The 18,802-nt window shown below is 47.6% G+C and overlaps 7 protein-coding genes across 7 annotated transcripts; 2 read left to right on the plus strand and 5 right to left on the minus strand.

The window, feature by feature from the left end:
• Positions 1–69: 69 nt before the first annotated feature.
• I303_101471 (uncharacterized protein) lies at positions 70–3,011 on the minus strand (the record flags this gene model as incomplete). The annotated part of the gene is made up of 13 exons (XM_065968352.1): positions 70–285; positions 349–423; positions 496–635; positions 712–900; positions 967–1,291; positions 1,362–1,630; positions 1,681–1,757; positions 1,812–1,972; positions 2,029–2,197; positions 2,272–2,399; positions 2,487–2,560; positions 2,633–2,771; positions 2,835–3,011. The coding sequence occupies 13 exons, from the start codon at positions 3,009–3,011 to the stop codon at positions 70–72; spliced, it is 2,139 nt and encodes a 712-aa protein (XP_065824424.1).
• A 361-nt stretch (positions 3,012–3,372) lies between these two features.
• Positions 3,373–5,179, minus strand: I303_101472 (uncharacterized protein; the record flags this gene model as incomplete). Its single annotated transcript, XM_065968353.1, has 10 exons — positions 3,373–3,567; positions 3,655–3,951; positions 4,020–4,114; positions 4,178–4,255; positions 4,347–4,429; positions 4,494–4,501; positions 4,556–4,660; positions 4,724–4,756; positions 4,822–4,973; positions 5,074–5,179. 10 exons carry the CDS (start codon positions 5,177–5,179, stop codon positions 3,373–3,375), a joined length of 1,152 nt encoding a protein of 383 aa, XP_065824425.1.
• Positions 5,180–6,019: 840 nt separating this feature from the next.
• On the minus strand, positions 6,020–6,625 carry I303_101473 (uncharacterized protein; the record flags this gene model as incomplete). Its single annotated transcript, XM_018405735.1, has 1 exon — positions 6,020–6,625. The coding sequence occupies one exon, from the start codon at positions 6,623–6,625 to the stop codon at positions 6,020–6,022; it is 606 nt and encodes a 201-aa protein (XP_018266016.1).
• A 902-nt stretch (positions 6,626–7,527) lies between these two features.
• Positions 7,528–8,369, minus strand: I303_101474 (uncharacterized protein; the record flags this gene model as incomplete). Its single annotated transcript, XM_018405734.1, has 2 exons — positions 7,528–8,074; positions 8,194–8,369. The coding sequence occupies 2 exons, from the start codon at positions 8,367–8,369 to the stop codon at positions 7,528–7,530; spliced, it is 723 nt and encodes a 240-aa protein (XP_018266015.1).
• A 1,712-nt stretch (positions 8,370–10,081) lies between these two features.
• On the plus strand, positions 10,082–12,009 carry I303_101475 (pyruvate dehydrogenase (acetyl-transferring) E1 component, alpha subunit; the record flags this gene model as incomplete). The annotated part of the gene is made up of 8 exons (XM_018405733.1): positions 10,082–10,141; positions 10,216–10,314; positions 10,441–10,548; positions 10,700–11,005; positions 11,094–11,342; positions 11,405–11,523; positions 11,589–11,817; positions 11,938–12,009. 8 exons carry the CDS (start codon positions 10,082–10,084, stop codon positions 12,007–12,009), a joined length of 1,242 nt encoding a protein of 413 aa, XP_018266014.1.
• A 274-nt stretch (positions 12,010–12,283) lies between these two features.
• I303_101476 (uncharacterized protein) lies at positions 12,284–13,090 on the minus strand (the record flags this gene model as incomplete). The annotated part of the gene is made up of 2 exons (XM_018405732.1): positions 12,284–12,627; positions 12,925–13,090. The coding sequence occupies 2 exons, from the start codon at positions 13,088–13,090 to the stop codon at positions 12,284–12,286; spliced, it is 510 nt and encodes a 169-aa protein (XP_018266013.1).
• A 4,826-nt stretch (positions 13,091–17,916) lies between these two features.
• I303_101477 (uncharacterized protein) lies at positions 17,917–18,219 on the plus strand (the record flags this gene model as incomplete). Its single annotated transcript, XM_018405731.1, has 2 exons — positions 17,917–18,123; positions 18,193–18,219. The coding sequence occupies 2 exons, from the start codon at positions 17,917–17,919 to the stop codon at positions 18,217–18,219; spliced, it is 234 nt and encodes a 77-aa protein (XP_018266012.1).
• Positions 18,220–18,802: the final 583 nt, after the last annotated feature.

Below are 18,802 nucleotides of genomic sequence, written 5' to 3' on the forward strand. Positions count from 1 at the left end.
GTTCGCACTCTCGACGCTACTTGCCTCCTGCTCATGTATTGTATGTTGTCATATATCGTGCACGTATCTCTAGTCGCTCTCTCCATCCTCCTCGAATTCGTCTATGTATTCGTGGTTCCTCCGAGCGGATCGTTTGGGTGCCTGATACGCGTCATACCTTAGAACACTCGCCGACATGTCCGCTCGAGGAGGGAGAGGTGCCGACGAAGGCGTTGAGGCATTGGAGGACGGCTTGACAGTGTGCTGAGCATGTATAGTGATAACGGCGTCGAGAACGTCGGACAGCTAAGATATGTAAGGCACATTAGCTTGACTCATCAGCGGGCGGACATTGGACTCCCGAATCACCTTTGACGTCTTGGAGGCTCGCCTGACCTCTTCCAGCAGATTTTCGCTGATGACGGTGGATACCTCTTGACATCGCTGCTCAACTATCAGCCAGATCCTCCATGTCTCGATAGAGAAAATATTACCTATAGTGAAAATGTTACCTACATTCTTCAGGTATCTAGACGATCCTTCTTGTATCCCTTGGATTGCCTCGAGTACTTTGCTTGCACTCTCGACAGCTGCTGCATGTCTTAGGCGGAGGAGCAGTGCGACCAGGGTGACCAGTACCAATTCTTGAATCGATGCTAATTATAGATATAATCGTTAGGAGGTCGAGTCTCCATTGATGCAGTTGACAGTGAATACGATGGGCCAACTGACCATTGTATTTCGGTAAGATCCGTAAGAGATAGTCGATAGTCCTAGTAACCATGTCGTCCGACTCAAAGGGAAATAACTCGCAGGACGTGGAAGTGAGTATGACCGCCAGAGTTTCGCCTGGGTTGCTCGGCTTATCTCGCAGTGTTTCTATGAGGGAGATGGCGAAAGATCTGGCGAAGGATTGCGAGGCTGTCGTCAAGGAAAAGGATTAGCCTGACTGGACAATCACATCACCAATGGGTGTTCAGCACATACCGTTTTCCAGAAAAGACAAAACTCTCCTAGCTCCAATGTCCCACACTTGGCCGCCTTGAGATTGATGACCTTGATCTAAAGCAGTTAAAACATCCACTACACCTCTCGCGTATCCCTCTCCGTCTTCTCGATACTGAGCTTCAACCACTTCTATAGCCCTTGAAGCGGTTTCGTATCTCCCTATCTTCGTCTTTTCATCTATAGTGAGGCTGTCCGCGAGGGATGCCGGTAGCGAAAGATCGGTAGACGATTTGATTGACTCGAGATGACTCTGAAGTATCATTGCTGGTAGGTCGGGCGAGAGAGTCTGCAGCAGCTGCAGCGTCTACACAGCAAAACAGATGGAGATCATCAGCGTCGAAGGGTCCGATTTGAGGCTGAAGGGAAGATCTTACTAATTTTCGAATTGTATCATCCACGCTATGCACGCCCTGCATGATCGCACCCATCTCCTCCTCATCCAACAATCCATCCCACAGATCCAGCGGCAGTGTACTGAGACAGCGCAGTGCGAGAACACGGTTGTTAGGCGAGGGCAATTGGGGGGATGTCGAGGATGAAGCGGTATGTTCGCTTGGCGAGAGGATTTTGGCAATATGACGAAGTATGCTAGGTGCGATGGTACGCAGGCGAGCGGCTAGATGGCTTATCTCAAGGAGAAAGGCTGCTGGACCATCAGCTGTTGGACTCTTCTTCGGATTAAGCGACACTCACCTCCGATTCCAGCAGGCTCGAAGTCGGTTTCACTGAGGACGTCCTTTGCCCATCGACTAATCATAATCGATGCATCGCTGAGCAGTTTTATCAGTATGAAGCTGCAAGTAGGATCCGAGGCTGCCTCTCACCTTTGCATGTCTGACTCTCCCTCTAGAACTGCTCCAATGGTTCTAACCAGCTCAACAGCTATCTGCCCTTGATATGCTATTTCACTCCGTCGAGCAGCTTCTAGACATTTATCTATGATATACAGCCTTTCTTCATCGCTTTCGACGTGGTGGGCACCACTCTAAGCAATCTGTCAGCCTTCACCTTGGTCCGAAGACGGAAGTACAGTAAACCCACCTCGAGAACGTGTCTCACTAATCGCAATATTACAGCCAGGACTGTTTGATCATTCTCTTGTTGCAAGGATCGCAAAAGCTTATTTATAGATAGAGGGAACGGCTCATTAGCTTGCGCTAAGCGATGTAGGGTAAGGAGCGCTTCGAAAGTCCGTTGTCTGACAGCCGGCCTGCGATTGAAAAACATGTCAATGATTAGTTCTTCTAGACCCTCTGAGTAGCAGGTCAAGCAAGTTGTGCTCACGATTTGTGCTTCAGCAATGTCCTAGACGTGAGAAGAGGTAAGACGGCTGGGGCTAAATCCGGTGACGGTATCTTGGTGATGGTTTGTAAAGCTAGAAGAATACATGGTGGGGATGTTGATGAGAGATCCTAAGGTGGAACAACATGATCTTCAGCTCGCACCCTCCAAGCTCCCTTTCAAGACGAAGTAGCCAGTCCGAATATGGTGGAAAATACCTTGCGTATAGTATTGATCAGCAACAGGTTCAGTTCATGTCCCTTGGGCAGCCTTTCCACCAAGTACAAGTAGCCTAAGAACATCTCACCTCATCAGTGCCCAGCACCATCACCAGAGTATGCCTGATCGAAGTAGTGTGACTGACCAATTCTCCTCTCAACCAGGCTACGTCCACCTTCAGCCAGCTGTAGTGCCGGAACAAGAGCAAATTCGGTATCCTCGTCCGTGCGATGACGGAGCGATTGACAATGCAGCAGTATGATAAGAGTCTCAGATATCTTGCTCTTCGATACCTCTCGTCAGCTGCGATCCTCAGATCCTTATGACGATGACAACTCCAAGCCTACAGTGCTTTGTCCTCTGATAGCCAAAACCTTCTTGGCCCGCTTGATCTCCCCGCTTATGATCTCGTCTGCCTCTTGAACCGAAGATGCCTCGTGTAATCTCGCCAACAAGCCATGATGCGCTCTTGACGATGCGCCTGATGTGAGATACGGCGGCAACGAGGAGGACTGGCGGGGCATGGTAGTCTTGCGGGAGAAAGTTGAGCAGAAGGAGAGAAGGAAAAGAGATGAAGCACGAATTTGCGAAGCATTTGTTGACAGCATGGATCAACCTCCACTCCACTCTCAAGGTGTCATTCCGCCGACATCTCACTCTCATTGACTAGGCAAATATCGCACACGGGCGTAGTAGCAGCACGAACTTCTCCATCATCTTGAGCTCAGGCTGAGACAGTAATACATAGCGAAAGATCTCTGCACACAATCTACCGAACCGTATATATATAGATATAGATTTTCATTTCGTTCATCAGGACCGCATCTCGACGCCTCTTCACGGTGATCCTGTATTCATCCATTCTATCACATGTAGCGCTGTCGTCTAGTTGGGTCTACCTACAACGTTGAGAGTCTCAGGCTTGATGACATATGCATCTTCGTGAGGTGGCGTAAGTTTGTCGTGCAATAAAGCGGATAAGAACTGGTAATCCGAGTCAGAATCGACGTGGCTGAAGTGTAAGTGCTCCCAAGTGGTGTTGGCCGCGGTCTCATCTTTCCGTCTTTGACGTTGTTCGTTCTACGAAGTTCGGAACAAAGTAAATAAGCATGCCAATTTTTATCTTATAGGGATTTGGCTTGTCCCTTTTGGCAGGATATAACTCACCTCTATCCTATTCTTGTCCTTTCCAGCCTCGTCGTAATTACCGGTTCTTATACCTTTAGCAACATTGACCCAGAGCTTCCTGCTCTCCCACTCGGTCTGCTCCGTGACGTCTCTGACGGTGACTTCCTCCTTGGGCCCGGTAGTGTCAAGGAATAATGGTCCCTTTGAACCCCCGATATGGGATTTACCGGTCCAGACACCTTCGTAGTTCTGAACGGATTTCCCAGATGCATTCGAGATGACTGCCTTGAAGGAGTGGGATTTACCGGTGAAATAACCTTTGCCTTTGTAGTCGATCTACAGGAGCACATGTCAGTGTTCAATACCTCGGAGCATTGATGGACAGACAGCGAGAGGCAACTCACCTGAGCAGTCAGACCAGTGCTGCTTTGGATAGCGTTGGTATCTGTCAATTCGATGTATGGAGATCCCCAAACAATACCCTCAATTCGTAGTTTGGCTAGTATATGATAAGAGCGGTCAGCATGCTAGGCGTATTGACTCTTCGAAGTGAAGGACTCACGTAGAGTGATGAGGTATTTTTCTTCCTTTTGTCCGTTCTTGGGTTGTACAGTGAGGACAGCATGACCGGATTGTTTGACTGAATAGTTGCAGCTTGGTCAGTGATCATGCCCAGAACATGCCCCTTGGCAGCCATCAAGGCATGAGCGCATGAAGCAAAGCTGACTCACCATTGATGGCTGTACCAGTGAACGACGTCTTCTGACCGGAATGACCTTGCAATCTCACTCCGGCTTGCTTGTTCTCGATATAGCTAGAATGGTATACCCGTGTCAGTCCCTCTGCTCCTTCAGGATTTTTATGGTGGATGAGCTCACTAGGCGGTCTATAGGAAGATTGTCAGCTTTGTCATATGCAAAGGTCTGGATACGTAGCTTACGATTGGTGGATGATGCGACACCTGCTCCACAATAAGTCTAGTTTCGCCTCGCCCGCTGTCGGGCCAGATACCATAGAACAACTCTCCTAACACTGGATTGAGGGGCTAAGGACGCATGGCAATAGGTGTCAGCTGGCTCTTCAGAACAGCGTAAGCATCATGACAAACCTTCTTCTCTGATCCCATCTTCTCGTTACGAGTCTGCAGAGAGTGGAGACCATCAGCTGAGAGTCCCAAGCACGAAGCAGCTTTAGGTGAACACGTACGGTATATTGAGCACTCAAGGTACCGATGAACCACTTCAACACTCTCTCCATCCTTTCCTTATCGTCTTTACCTTCCGAGATCTCCGCGAAGTGGTCGGGATGTTCACACCAGTATGCTGGGAATTCGGTGAGCGATGTTGGGGAGAGGATAACTGCACGTATTGTTCATGTCAGCGAGTGTCCACATGGAAAGCGATTTTGTGGGACGTGTTCTGTACAACGTATGGCCCTGAGGATACGCTGATAACTCACAAGGCGGGGCAGTCATCGAGCTAAGATCTCCAGTCATCGAAGCTAAACTCTTGATGAAGCTTGCCCATCCTGCTTTTTGTTCTTGCGGAACATCGGCGCCTGGCATGGTATATAAGGAATTAGCGTTCAATCCTTTTCTCGAGCTTGAGCAGTAGCGACGTCATCTGCATGTATCATATTCCTAAAACCGTTCAGTGCGGCTCGAGTGCATTTATAGCACAGCCTGACTTGACTTGACCCTTATGGAACATGTCGACAAAGGATGGGGAAAGACAGAAACAACGGATCGAGTGATTATTCGCCTCCCAATGATTGCTATCAGATAATGATCAACTCACCTTCAGCTTTCTCGGTCATGACGTGATTCTGCTACGATTCGAAGAAAGTATCGAGAGTGGGTACGTTTTGATTGTGGATCGATACGACCTTGATTAACTGTCGTTCAAGGATGAATGGTTTGAAGGTGTAGGTGAATCTGATGCGCGAATCGGACGATATGTGGCTTGTGCGCGTATGCTATTGCGATTTGGTCTGATCCGATCCAATCCTGTGAGGTATAGATTATGTACAGACGATGTATGACTATAGTAAAGCAGCTTGGTTGATGCAAGTGATCTATTCTATAGCAAGTGTTATTGTGTTTGTCATACGAGCACTTGTCATCGCTATCACCGTCGCCGTCACCGTTAACACTGTTATTATGGCAATTCAGGGAATGACGACACTCTCACGTGGATCATAACCCTCTTTTTTGATCCCACCCAGCTACAGCTTAATTGCAGGTGTGGCACATGCACCGCATTCACATGGCTTCTTCATTTACTCACTGACTGTACTCTCCATGCATGACTCATCTGGAAGCTATATATACTACACTATGTGCTGTGGGGGCAGACTAGCCCTGTCATTGAGTATGAAATGAGGAAAAGCGAAACACATCTTTCCATCAAAGCTTGGATTTGACCGTGTACTCTCGGTCCGCTTTATCAGTAGAGGCGGATGCTGAGCCGCCGGAAACTCCACTCTCGGTGCTCTGGATAGCGTTCCAGAGTTGACGCTGATGACTGTCCGGCCCACCTTTCATCGATTCTATGTTCAGCCGGGGTCTGTACTTGATCTCCCAAGTGATTTCCGACTTGTTAGCGGCTTTGTAGCCTATCACATAGGCTTCGTCGTCACCTTCGTGCCAATCTGGATCCGTCGCATCAACTGTATCCTTGTCTACACTTTTCATCCACAGAATCTGATCCCCCTTGGCGGTTGTGACCGATCCGCTCTTCCACTCCGCCTCTGTTTCAGTGCTCTGCGAAGCGTTTGGCAAGACGTTAATTGGACCTTTGTCGATTGCTTCCCTGAGCAGTTGTGCTCCTTTGTGATTCGTGCTTTGCAAGGAAGCTTGCAGGTCGGCGGCCGTGCCGGTCCAAGAGTAATATTCCGAGCCGGTTGCTGATGTCTTGTCGAATGTATTGAGTCTGTAAAAGGTCTGGAGGGAGCCGTCCTCCGCTTTAACTCTGTATTGATGCAGCTCGCCCGGTGCAACGGTGTCGGGCATGGTGTTTGTCGAGGTCTTTTGGGTCTGATGACCCCTTCTGGTTTTGGTGGTGCGCACCCACATCCCTTGACCCGCAGAAGATCGCACGGAGGATGAGGCACTGACTGGAGTCATAGAGCCTGAGGTGGTTGATTAGGTACTCATGGTCGATGGTTGTGACACTGTGAAGCTGTAGCGATGCGTGTGGATTGCTCAAGTGGATGGTTTGCGTTTGTGAATATTCCGAAGATACAAGAAAGTTGCCACTGGAAATCGCTCCTACTTATACCTTCCGCTAGCGCGATGCATGGAACCTTGTAAACTCCCTCGATTTTCGAGTCCAATTTTCCCTTTGTAAGTGTAAAGTAGGTATTTATGTCGAGTCGGATAGTACCTTTGAGATACGAGAACTAGGTGCTCTCTATAGAGTGAAAAGGATCCTTTGTATGTGTGCTCCAAGACAGAACAAGACTTACGATACTTTGGGTGGATTGACGTCGATGTGAGGGGAGAGAAGATTTGGGTAATCCAAGAGTACTGTAGCACGAGATTGACGTAATCAGGGTGCTTTGCCCGTGTCCTTATTGCTCTGAGCTTGGGAGACTGGAATCACTGGGAGTGCTCGGATCTTAGAAAGACTGACATTCATGCAACAGTGGTATTTATACATATGCTAAGTCCTTCCGCCCAAGCCTCACGTCTTGTTATTGTCAACACTCAACACTCTACACTCAATGCTCGCTCCTGTTATATCATGTGAATCACTCCCGTTTCGTTTGTGCGCTTTAAATTTTGTTCGTTCGCTTCTTCCTTTCTGTGCAATGTGCTCTGCTATCTTGATGCTGTCTACTGCAGACGCAGAATATATCAGTATCCTATTCCTGAGACGATCAATAGATGGGCGGCTTACCCAACTTGAACACTTATTCGACTTCAGCGTCATCCTCGCCATCGGGTACGTATTGTTTGCCAACCCCGGCCAGCTCCCATGAAACACTGGATGATCTGGCTCTTTCCTCCTGCGCTTCTCTCTCGATCTGTCTACCTCTCTCCAGGTCGATGGCTCGTTCCTCAGCCCTGGATCTGGACCTAGCTTGAAGACCTCTCGTAGCGGAGTTCGAGCGGAAAGTATCTCTGCCCGGTCTAGAGAAGGAGGAGCCCTGTTGAGGAGCAGGAGGTCTTACGGGTGACTCGGTGTGTTCACCTTCCTCTTCGTGGATCGTGTGGTGGAATCCGTTGGTCTGGGTCTGGGTCTGAGTAGGGAAACCTTTACCGATATTCTGATTCGATTGTGTGCTGTTCCCGTCTTTGTTGTTGACTACGGGCAGGTAAGAGACGACGTAGCCCAGTTTGCCGGGGGGATTGGATCCGAGACAATGAAGACAGGTCAACTCGGGATAAGGCAGGTAGGTGATTTCGGTGTTGTTGGGTCCGGATTTAGCTGTGAGTGGGGGAGGAGCGGATCCGTTACTGAAAAGCAAGCCCGGTCAGGTCATCAGCGGGCGTTCGGAAAGAGGTGGATGTGATCGCGGTGAGAGGTATGTTTTTGTTGTGGGAAGAGTTGAGCAGTTTTAACATTGGTCACGTACCCAGCTGTCTCTCCGCCAATGCCTGCCCATCCACCATTCCAGTCTACAGGTCGTCCGTCAAGCGTAGTGAAGCTTTTCGAGCCAGGGTTGAAGTCTGCTGCCCATGGTCTAACAACGCCGTTGCTGTTGTTGTTGCTGTTGGAAGCGTGTTGGTGAATACCGTTTGGTTGGACCATTATGCTGAAGGGGGAGTCAGCTCAAGTGTCAAGATGCTATTGACGATGGGGAGTCGGGCAGGAGACAGCAGACAGACAGAAGATCAAATCTGGTCAATGAATGGACTACTGGGTAATAATATGACTCACAATGCAAGGCTATATGATGAGGTCGACAGCTATTGTGTATGAAAGGTATGGGAAAGATGAAAAAACGTGCATTGCATTCATACTACACAGCTCCAGACTCGTTCCTTATATATCTAACCAGACACTCCAACCCCATGGGATATCATCCAGAATCATCCGGAATGTGCATGAATAGCATCATCACACTGTGCGCATCCCGTGACATGTAGTCAAAAAGACGAAGCTTACCGAGACCGGCCGAAAATACTTGGTGGGATTTCCCATTTCTCTTGATTGTATGGGTTTCCTGTGAATCCTTTTCGAATCCCATAACGCAATTCTTCGAAATCAGCGGTTGATTATTCCATGCTTTCTTGGCGTTTGTAAAGCCAGACAAGCCTAAACCCCAAGGTTGCCCCGCTTAGGATTAAGGGTAAATAATCGTGTCACGAGTAGAATGGGAAATGGGAAATGAGAATACTGACTTGTGTAAGTTAAGCGAAGTAAGTGCAAATAACGGTCCGAGAAACCGATTGTAAGTCTGGAACCAGCAGTCCAAATCCTTCTGGCTGGATATACGAGTATTAACAAAGAGATGAGATGAGGTTCGCAAGATATACGCTACTCATGTTGACTGCCATATCTTAGTCTGCTCAGAATACTCATTGCGATTGTGCAGATCGAAAGCTCAACAGCTAGATGGATCGTTTGACGGAAGTTGGACTGTGAGCCTGCTCCGCCCGTTGAGCATCACCTGATCTGCTCAAGACGCCACGAGTATAACGCGAGATGCGGATGAGCCGGGAAGGAATTTCGAATTTCAAGACTGATTTTCGAATCCAAGCTCATCATAGCATTGCCATCCGACGCTCAGTGTTACGACTACGTAGACACGGCTCTGCATTGCGACATTGAATCTGCCACTGAGAATACATACAGCTTGAGAGTACCGTACAAAACAGGTGCTGATGTGAGCGACTGGCCTGCTCGTTCGTTCGTTGTCTAGTGCGAATTTCAAGCGGTCAGCCAGGTCTACTCAATGTCGTTGGGTGTCCATCTAAGGATGCATAGAGATCAAAGAGATGATTCAGGTATTTGGTTCGGTGTGAGAACACCGTGATTAGCATGTAGCTGGTATTGGCGTCATGGTGATCGGTGCCCCAGCAATGTCATCAGAGGGGGAGGGGTGACAGCGGACGTTTGGATTCGCGGTGGATTGGGGATAGGCTTCTGGAATGAGGGATGACTCGCACTCACTCACTCCTTCCTCATCGCCTCACTGGACACTTGTGGATCTCGACATGCACTATACAAATCTGCAGAGTAAGATGCTAACACCACTATGTACGCTCGACGTATTCATCGTCGACGCGCTGGTTGAATTGACCATCAAAGAGTGGGATAAAATGAATAAACAAACGATAAAATAATGCTCACGTGGTTTGATTGATATTTCACCCCATTAAACGGCATCCGAATTCCTTTGACCGTCGTTCCGTGTCCTCCTCCCAGCAACTTCGCCAAAATCAATACACCTTACTTGTGATCATATAGTCTCCTCATCATCATCCTACAAAACAAACACGCATACACCCTCGAGCATCATGTCTTTCTCCATGCTCAGGTCTCGTGGGCTCAGAGCCGCAGCTCGATCAGCGGGTGTTGTGAGTCCATCTTTATCAGTTCCAGAGGAATCGTCGCAGATCTCGCTAAATTTGTTGATAACGAAAATGTGTAGAAACCCGTTCGATCTACGCTCCCTGCTATGCGATTCCTCCAAACGGATGCGGACAAGTCATCGCCTGCGGAATCATTGCCAGATGCTGGAGACAAGCCTGTGAGTGTCATACTGCCAGATGACTTGTTGTTCTCCAGATGAGCTTCACTTTTGATGATACTGCAAAAAATTGTCATCGTTTATTCATTTTGGGCTGACAATTGTTCGTCTGTTTCCTGATTATAGTTCACTGTAGCCCTTCACGGAGAATCATTCCATTCTTACCGATGTGATGCCCCTTCGAACGAGATCTCGATCACCAAAGATGAGCTCGTTCAAATGTACACTACTATGGTAAGCAAAACAGCTCTTTCGCTGCACCATAAGGGCTATGCTGATTGCATCGACTCTCTCCGTCCACTATCCCTTCTCCGCAATTGCTTCATCTCTAATTTTGACAACACTCATGATCATGACTCTAATCAAACCCTTATGGCACACGCAGGTCAAGATGAGACGAATGGAACAAGCTGCCGACGCATTGTACAAGCAAAAGATGATTAGAGGTTTCTGTCATTTGGCTATCGGTCAAGAAGCCGTATCAGTCGGTATGGAACACGCTATCGACGGGGATGATCGAGTAATCACTTCTTACCGATGTCACACTTTCGCCGTGCTCCGAGGTGGTACCGTCAAGGGTGTGATCGCCGAGTTGATGGGTCGAGTTGACGGTATGTCATACGGAAAAGGTGGTTCCATGCACATCTTTACCCCTTCTTTCTTCGGTGGTAACGGTATCGTCGGTGCTCAAGTGAGTAAAATTCCCCTCCCTCCCTCCATCATCATCCATGCGCTCGCAACCAGAGCAGGACTGACCGATGTTTTGTGTAATAAATTAGGTACCTGTCGGAGCTGGTATTGCCCTCGCTCAAAAGTATTTGAAGAAGAAGTCCGCTACTTTCGCTTTGTACGGTGATGGTGCTTCCAACCAAGGTCAAGTGTTCGAATCTTACAACATGGCCAAACTCTGGAACCTCCCATGTGTCTTCGTCTGTGAGAACAACAAGTACGGTATGGGTACCTCTGCCGAACGATCGTCCATGAACACCGACTTCTTCACCCGAGGTGACAAGATCCCAGGTCTTCAAGTGAGTTTGCGTGTATACTTGATATTTTCCCGCAATCGAAGCTGATCATACGGATGTTATAGGTCAACGGTATGGATATTCTCGCTGTGAAGAAGGCTACTGCTTGGGCCAAGGAATGGGTCACTTCCGGTAAAGGTCCTTTAGTGGTTGAATTTGTTACTTACAGATATGGTGGTCACTCGTGAGTTTGTCATCGTCAATTCATTCTCTTCAAGACTTGGCTGACACAAGGCTACGCGACCTCAGCATGTCCGACCCCGGAACAACTTACCGAACCAGAGACGAAGTCCAACAGATGAGATCAGAGAAAGATGCTATTGCCGGTTTGAAGAGATACATCTTGGAATGGGGAGTTACAGACGAGGCTAGCTTGAAGGCTATCGACAAGAATGCCAAGGAGGAAGTTGATGTAGCTGTGGAGGAGGCTAAGAAATCACCATTCCCAGATGTCAAGACTTTCTGGACCGATATCTACGTGAGTGTTCTTTCACATTTGCTGCCAACTCAACGGAACTACAAACATCGCGAGCCTCGATTTTCTATTCTTCATCCTGTCGATCGAGTCTTAATACTGATTCACTGTGTGACTTTGCAGTACAAGGGTACCGAACCACCTATGATGAGAGGAAGAGAGAAGGAAGAATTCCACGTCTACCACAAGAACTAAATTTGAAGTTTTACTATAGACGCTGTGCTTTCTTTGCTTTCACTTTCGCTTTTCCGGCTTCCTTCATTGTTGGGCATGGTCATGCACACTTGTACATTTCACAGGTGACGGTAGGGGTTTCAGTTCATGCATCCTGATGAGATACATGAACTGCTACACAACGCATTACTGATCGCTGTTGCATCCCAAGAAACAATAGGAAATAAACCTCAATCTGCTTGAGAACCGAAGTAAGGAAGATCTGCTAATCCCACTAATTTACTTAGTTACTTACTTACTTATTTAAGAACCTATCGATGGTAGATCCCTTCTCTGGACTGACATGATGATACACCCTAGTCTGCCACGGGCTCGTAGTCACTCGATCACCCGTTCGTACTGCATCTGAAGGGTATTTTGCGCTGATGGTTATATCGTATGATTCTGGGAAAATAACTTCCTGGAAAGATTCCGATGAGGGGGGCAGATCACTATCGAGTCCCGAATGGAGATATACCTGTCGGTCTTGAATGCCGGGTGTGACTTGGTACTGCGATACTTCGGCACCGAGATTGGTTGATTGAGCGGGGTTGGGGTTGGGGATCACGGCCGCGTAATTTTGCATTGAAGCTGATGCAGCTGAATTATCGTGATTGTCAATCATCGATGGTAACTCGCCTTAATTAGTGAGGGGCAGATACTGGTATGGGACGTTAGTCATTGTAGCTAGATTGAGTGAGTACCCTGCATCCGATGTTTGAGTTGGTATTTGCATTCCAGCAATACCTGGATATCCTAAATCATTCAACGTGTTTATGTCATGAAGACAAGGCTGCTGATGCCCCCTTCCGGGTTGATCGATGGCTGCCATACAAGCTTAGTCAGTATTTGACATATTCGACCGGTCAAAATCTTGGACGCTATCACCAGTCGTACCACCCAGACCCAGCCCGAAGTATTCACTTTTCAGTTGGATATCTCGCTTGACCACTTTCTTACTTGTCTTATCGATATAAGATTGGAACTGAACGCGTGCGTCTCCACTATCTTGGCTTTGACCTTGAAGGCTCTGTTGATTCTGTTGGCGACTGGAAGATGACATCGCGGAGTGAGCACCAAGGGGATTGTCGATAGTCGGGTCTGTATCAGAGTCCCTTTCCACGCAAATATAATCTTGGTTGTTATAAATGATTGGGTTTCGAACGAAGTCAGAGTGCAGAGCTTATATACCGTATGTCAATGATAACCCTTATCAGCAGCACGTTCGTTATCAGTCAGTTCACAATATGGTATGATACGATATTATATGGAAGCGATACGTTATGGCCTTTATCGATGTCTCATTGTCATGAGACGGAGAAGGAGAAGATTCACCTGTCCAATTGCCACTGTAAGATGATTTCGTGAACTTACTCTGTCTGCCCCAATCGCTCGATACGATGGGAGTACACGATGTGTGATCATGAAAGGATGCGATGTGATTCCCGAAATAGCAGAGAAACACTCACACAGGTACTGACAGTAAAAGTGATGTCGAAGAGAGATAAGCGATAAGATCGGGTTTCGAAGGCGATAAGCGGAAGACCAAGTCAGCGCGCACGATGTCAGATCATATGATTTGGTGACATATGATAAGGAAGGCTTATCAGGTGAGCGGGAAGACCGAGCATGTTGAGGTTCCAGTGGGAGCGATTAAGGCTGGATCGGGAGCGATAACGAAAAGACCTTGATTTCTCCGTCTTCAGAACCCCAAATGCGAGTCGAGGCGACGGTTTCAATCATGCTACTGGTACATTAGTTGATAGCCTTCGATATCCGTGTTTCCCAACATCGATCGATAATTGCGTATAGCTGGTGTGTAAGAGTATGTTTGTTCACTGTGCTAATGATCCTTGCTTTGCGTTAATCGACGGGAACGAAGAAAAGAGCTCTCGCCTAAATCAGTTAACTTACTCACGTCTCCGAATAGTGCGTCTTCCCCATAACCATGACAGTGGTCTGAGGTTACAGGAGCCAAGATGTTCGGTCGAGCTGGGAAGCCTTCGATGGAAGGCCGTGCTCTTCAACCTGGCTACTCGTCGAGAACGCGCTCGTCCGATCACTAGCGTCTCAGGTGTCGATCAGACCCGCTGCACGCCAAATTGGATCTGCATCTCAAGCCATCCATAGAACGAATGCAGACCCAAACAACTGAACCTTATGTTACTTACGTTCTAGAGCGTCGATCGATTAGACCCGTCTGAGTCTGAGTCTGAGTCTGAGTCAACACAAGTTAATACATAGTGCACAAGCTCAAGAACTCGTCCGAATGATCGATTTCTTCAGCTTTCTGGAGATCCTCCAGCGGTGCCGCAAGGCCGCCCTCACACTTCCCACTCACCACTCAGAGAAGACAACATGATTAGTCGCTTACGGCAGATGAACGCCTTTTGAAACAGTGTCCCACTGTCAACAGGAACAAGCTCAGAGATAGGAAGTTTTTGCGTTCGCTTGTTGATTTGATGTCGATCGACCGGCCGCCGGGGGGTTTTTTTTTTCGACATCTGGATCCATTTTACCTGGGTTACTACCTCAGATCTTCTGAAGTTCTTATCGAGACGCGGAGTAAACAAGGTTCTTGATGATCGGCCTCGTTGGCGTCTTGCCTTGCCTTGCTTGGGAGTTTCTCGCAAGATACCGATGTTGAGATTATTACATGAAAAGTATCTGGTTCAACGATCTGCCCCCTCCCAAAGTGCGGTACCACTAAATCGGATGTAGAGTTTGCGCTGAAAGCGCTAAAATAGAGTTAGTCAATCCAGTCACCGCTCAAGCCACGATCAGAGTAATCGTTATGATATCACCTAGCGAGTGGAAACTCGGCAAAAGACAAATACTCTACAGTAGATCAAGATCCCACTGTTTTCTGGATGCGAGAAAAAACAAAGCCTCAAACGAATCACGTTATATCTCGTGGTCTGACAGAAGGTTGTGCCGAGGAATTTTATGTTTCTTGTGGAACTTCGTTGAAAAAGCCACCATGACGATATAAGGTACAAGTACTGTAGATCGCAAGACTGCAGGACTGCGTGCTGATTTACATATGTCATCACGCAGTGTAACAAGGAATAATTCGCCATGGATATTCAGGTGAACAAGGCGATCCGCGCACGACGTCTTGGCCAAGCCTGAGTCCCTTAGATAGTACTTCTTTCAGAGACCACGTCGTTGCGGCTACACCTGGCCAGGTCAGTCCTACATCACGAATACAGGTCGTTATGAAGGGCTTACGTCTTGTCCTCGCGCTGTATGGAGAAGACAACTGTGTTTTGATGTAGCAAAGCGGAGATACCGGACAAAATAAGTCGACTGATGGCGCTCACTGATCGTCAGGAGACATGTAGATGACAGAAAACCAGGACGCACCACGTTATTTTTGCTAAAAGAGAGATGGGCGTTCCAACGCCCATTACGTCAATTCTTGTTTTTCTCGGTTGGGTCGTTGGGGTTACCGTTAAACGATCAGGATTATGAATACTTGTTAGCCAAAAAGAGGGTTTTGAGTTTTGAGTTTTGCACAATTGGGCTGTTTCTCTGTTTCCCATGCTCTGTAGCGGTACCCCTGATATGACTACTCACTTACCCGTAGTCTCGTACCTTATTTTTATAGGTCAGGCTGCTTGTTCAAGGGTATTTTAACTTTTACACACTGACAAAGCTACCCGCGGCTGAGTGGTGTTGTTATATATGCTTGCGGAAAAAAAGCTCGGTACAAGGTAGGAGAGGAGAAATGTTCAATACGTATTACTTCGAAGAGAGTCGTACACATGTTCGTATATCACGGAGTGGTGCTGCATTTCGTCAACTCGTATTCTCAGCCAGTGAGAGGGACAACACAGTAACAACGACAACAACAAAGCGCTCTGTTCTAGGCTGAAAGAATTGATTGTCTTTGTCTCTGTCGTTCTCGATCTTCGACGTTGGATGTTGAAAGTTAAGGCACATACCTCGGTTTTTCCCTAACAACGAGTCGTGACAAAGGATACATCCCACGATCCTTAGTCTCTTTCTGTCCCCACCCAGACCCAGTCTATCGTCAAGCAACAACCGACCGCCCTACAGCTTCGGTCACGCCCAGAGAACAGAAAGGCATGAACACTACTAGTTCAGACTAGTCACCATCGACCGTTATTTCCCGCTGAGCTGTGCTGCGCCGTGTGGTTGTGATCAATTCAAGGTTCAGAATATCAACGTTATCGTTCCGAAGATACGAATCAACCCCTTAAATCACAAAACCCAACAATTTACAACTTTCGACTGTCGAGAACTGAGAAATAGCCTCGTCATCAAGATCATCATCATCACACACGGAAACGTTCCTTTCATGTACATTGCCCATCAAACAGTCAGCACCATCAGAAGGAGAAGAATATCAGCTGCGGCCCAGACCTGGACCACTCCTCCCTTTCAACTTGTAACCTCACGACCAACCTGTTACATTCCTTTCTCCGACCCGACCATCCGACCGACCGACCGACCGAACTACCTTCCTTTCACTTCTCCGACACGCTTCATCCTACCCACCCGCTCACTCCTTTCAAGAACAATACGACGATACTAGCACGTTGGGGTGTACCGTCATTAGCTATCTTCTCAATTACCGAGACGGGGACGTACGTACGTCACCCTTCCATTGTCCCGAAAGATAGAAAAGAAAGGAGATTTTGGATATTGCCATTGCCAAGCCTGATGTAAGTTGCACTATACCGCTTGACTTGTTATTAACATGCATACGTGCGCAAACCCGTTTATTGGGTTGTTCATATCATTTCACTGACGCATGGCTTTTGGTTTGAAGCTAATTGATCTCGGTAACAACGGCGATATTCAGAAATAGATCTGGGAAAGAGAAGTGCGAAGCTAAGAGAACCGCTTTGGGCTTCATCAATCCATCAGTAGCGGGACATCTTTCGGTAATCATTTGTGAGTTTGGACACAGGAACAGGTCGTGTTTTGATGATCTCGTTCCTCATCCTTCCCCTTGAAAGAGTATCAGGAGAATTGGGAAATATAGGTGATATCGGAAGAAAAAGGGTATATGGTTGGTGCATTGTCCCTCCATCAGAATCAGGATATAAGAACCAAAGTTAGGGGAAGATCAGGAGGAGTGTCATTACACGACGATACGTGTTTGATCATCGGTCTAGGCGTTGAGGAGGAATGACATGACAACCACTAAGAGCGAATAGGTTTTCCGATCTTTTTGGTTCGATTCTGATTGCTTGATGGAAAGGTTTCTCATTGACCTGTTTGTGCTTGAATCACCTCGTGATCCCCATTCGACCCCTGGATGATGATGATGGATGATGAGCTTGGACGATGATGTCAGACTGTACTTCTGTTGTTTGACCCCCACATGATGATGATCCGCCCGTTTCACCCTACCCAAATTACTGGTCATGTCTCACATTGCTGCGTCAAGCTAAAACTCTCAACTAACACGACTTTGCTTGTTCCCCTTACAGCTGGCTTGTGACACAATCAATCGATCAATCATCATCATCAGAAGAAGAAGATCTGGAATAACGGGGATTCGAGTGGGTTTTAGCGTCAAAATAAACTCTACGTCGCCCCCTCGCTCTCCCTCTCTTTACTGCCTTTGGTATCAATCAATCGATATCCTCCGACCCTCCTTTAGCTTTTTCAAGAAAACTTCCAACGCCTTCACTTGGTCATCATCATCAAAATCAGAATCACATTCACCACCAGGACCCGAAACAACCCCTTATATACATCGCCCTTACACCGCTTCGTCAAACAGTCATTCGAAAGCAGTCGACCAGCTAGTCTCTACTCGTCTACGATTGATGGATTGTCAGAAGCGATAAGGAACAGATAAATAGTAACAGCCGGCTGAGCAGAAACGGTGTCATCCTGATCCAACCCCTCATGCCGGTCGTTCCACCAATGGACGAGTTGCAACCCTCTTCCCATGAGGGGAGTCAAAGGGAAGGATCAAGTAGACCTGCAGCACCGGCAGGACAAGTGGAAAAGAAGAACAGTAGTAGTAGTACGCCGAATGGAAGTGGGAATGCGAAGGAGAAAGGCTGGATAGAAGGAGTAGACTACGCTTATGAATATGTACCGGTCACTCAGGTGAGTCATTCATCGCCCTTTTACTCCGGAAAACGACGTTGTGATCTGACTGATCTTTACATTTCTCAGAGACGACAAGGTAGAAAGAACATGTAAGTGCAATCGTTGGACTCTTGGTGTTGCGTTCTGGCTTTGTTTTCTCTTTTCTTCTCCGCCCTCTTTGACTTCTTCGACCCCGCATTTTACTCTTCTCGCTCTGTTATATACCTCTTCTCGTGCTCTTTAATCGATAAGGCGCATTACTTCCTATTTGGACTTGGCGGCGAACGTAAACCGCTTCGACAAAACCAGAAGAACGGCAGCCCACGCGGAGAAAACTCAGCAATGAATCGAATGCTCGGCGAAGACAGTAGAAGATGCCAATGATTTAGCTGGGGATTCATGGCGGCTCAGTCAAACTACATCATCATTATCTGATCGGCTTAGCTCTTCGAGAGCAATACATGCTACGAGGAGTACTGTCGATATCTGTCCCGGCAAACCCGTTGCAAGGCTTAGCTAGACTGCTGTGGGACAGATTGATTGTGTGAGTCCACGATCCGAGTCTGACTGTGTGTGTCTTCATGGCGGCATTGGCGATGATGAGTACCTTTCAACTGACTATCCAGCTTGCTCACAGTCCCCAGTCAATCAACTATTTAGGCTGGTCTCATATCATTTGATCAGCTACCTCACTTAA

Source organism: Kwoniella dejecticola, chromosome 2 (assembly GCF_000512565.2).
Source record: "Kwoniella dejecticola CBS 10117 chromosome 2, complete sequence".
In the NCBI taxonomy this organism is placed as follows: domain Eukaryota; kingdom Fungi; phylum Basidiomycota; class Tremellomycetes; order Tremellales; family Cryptococcaceae; genus Kwoniella; species Kwoniella dejecticola.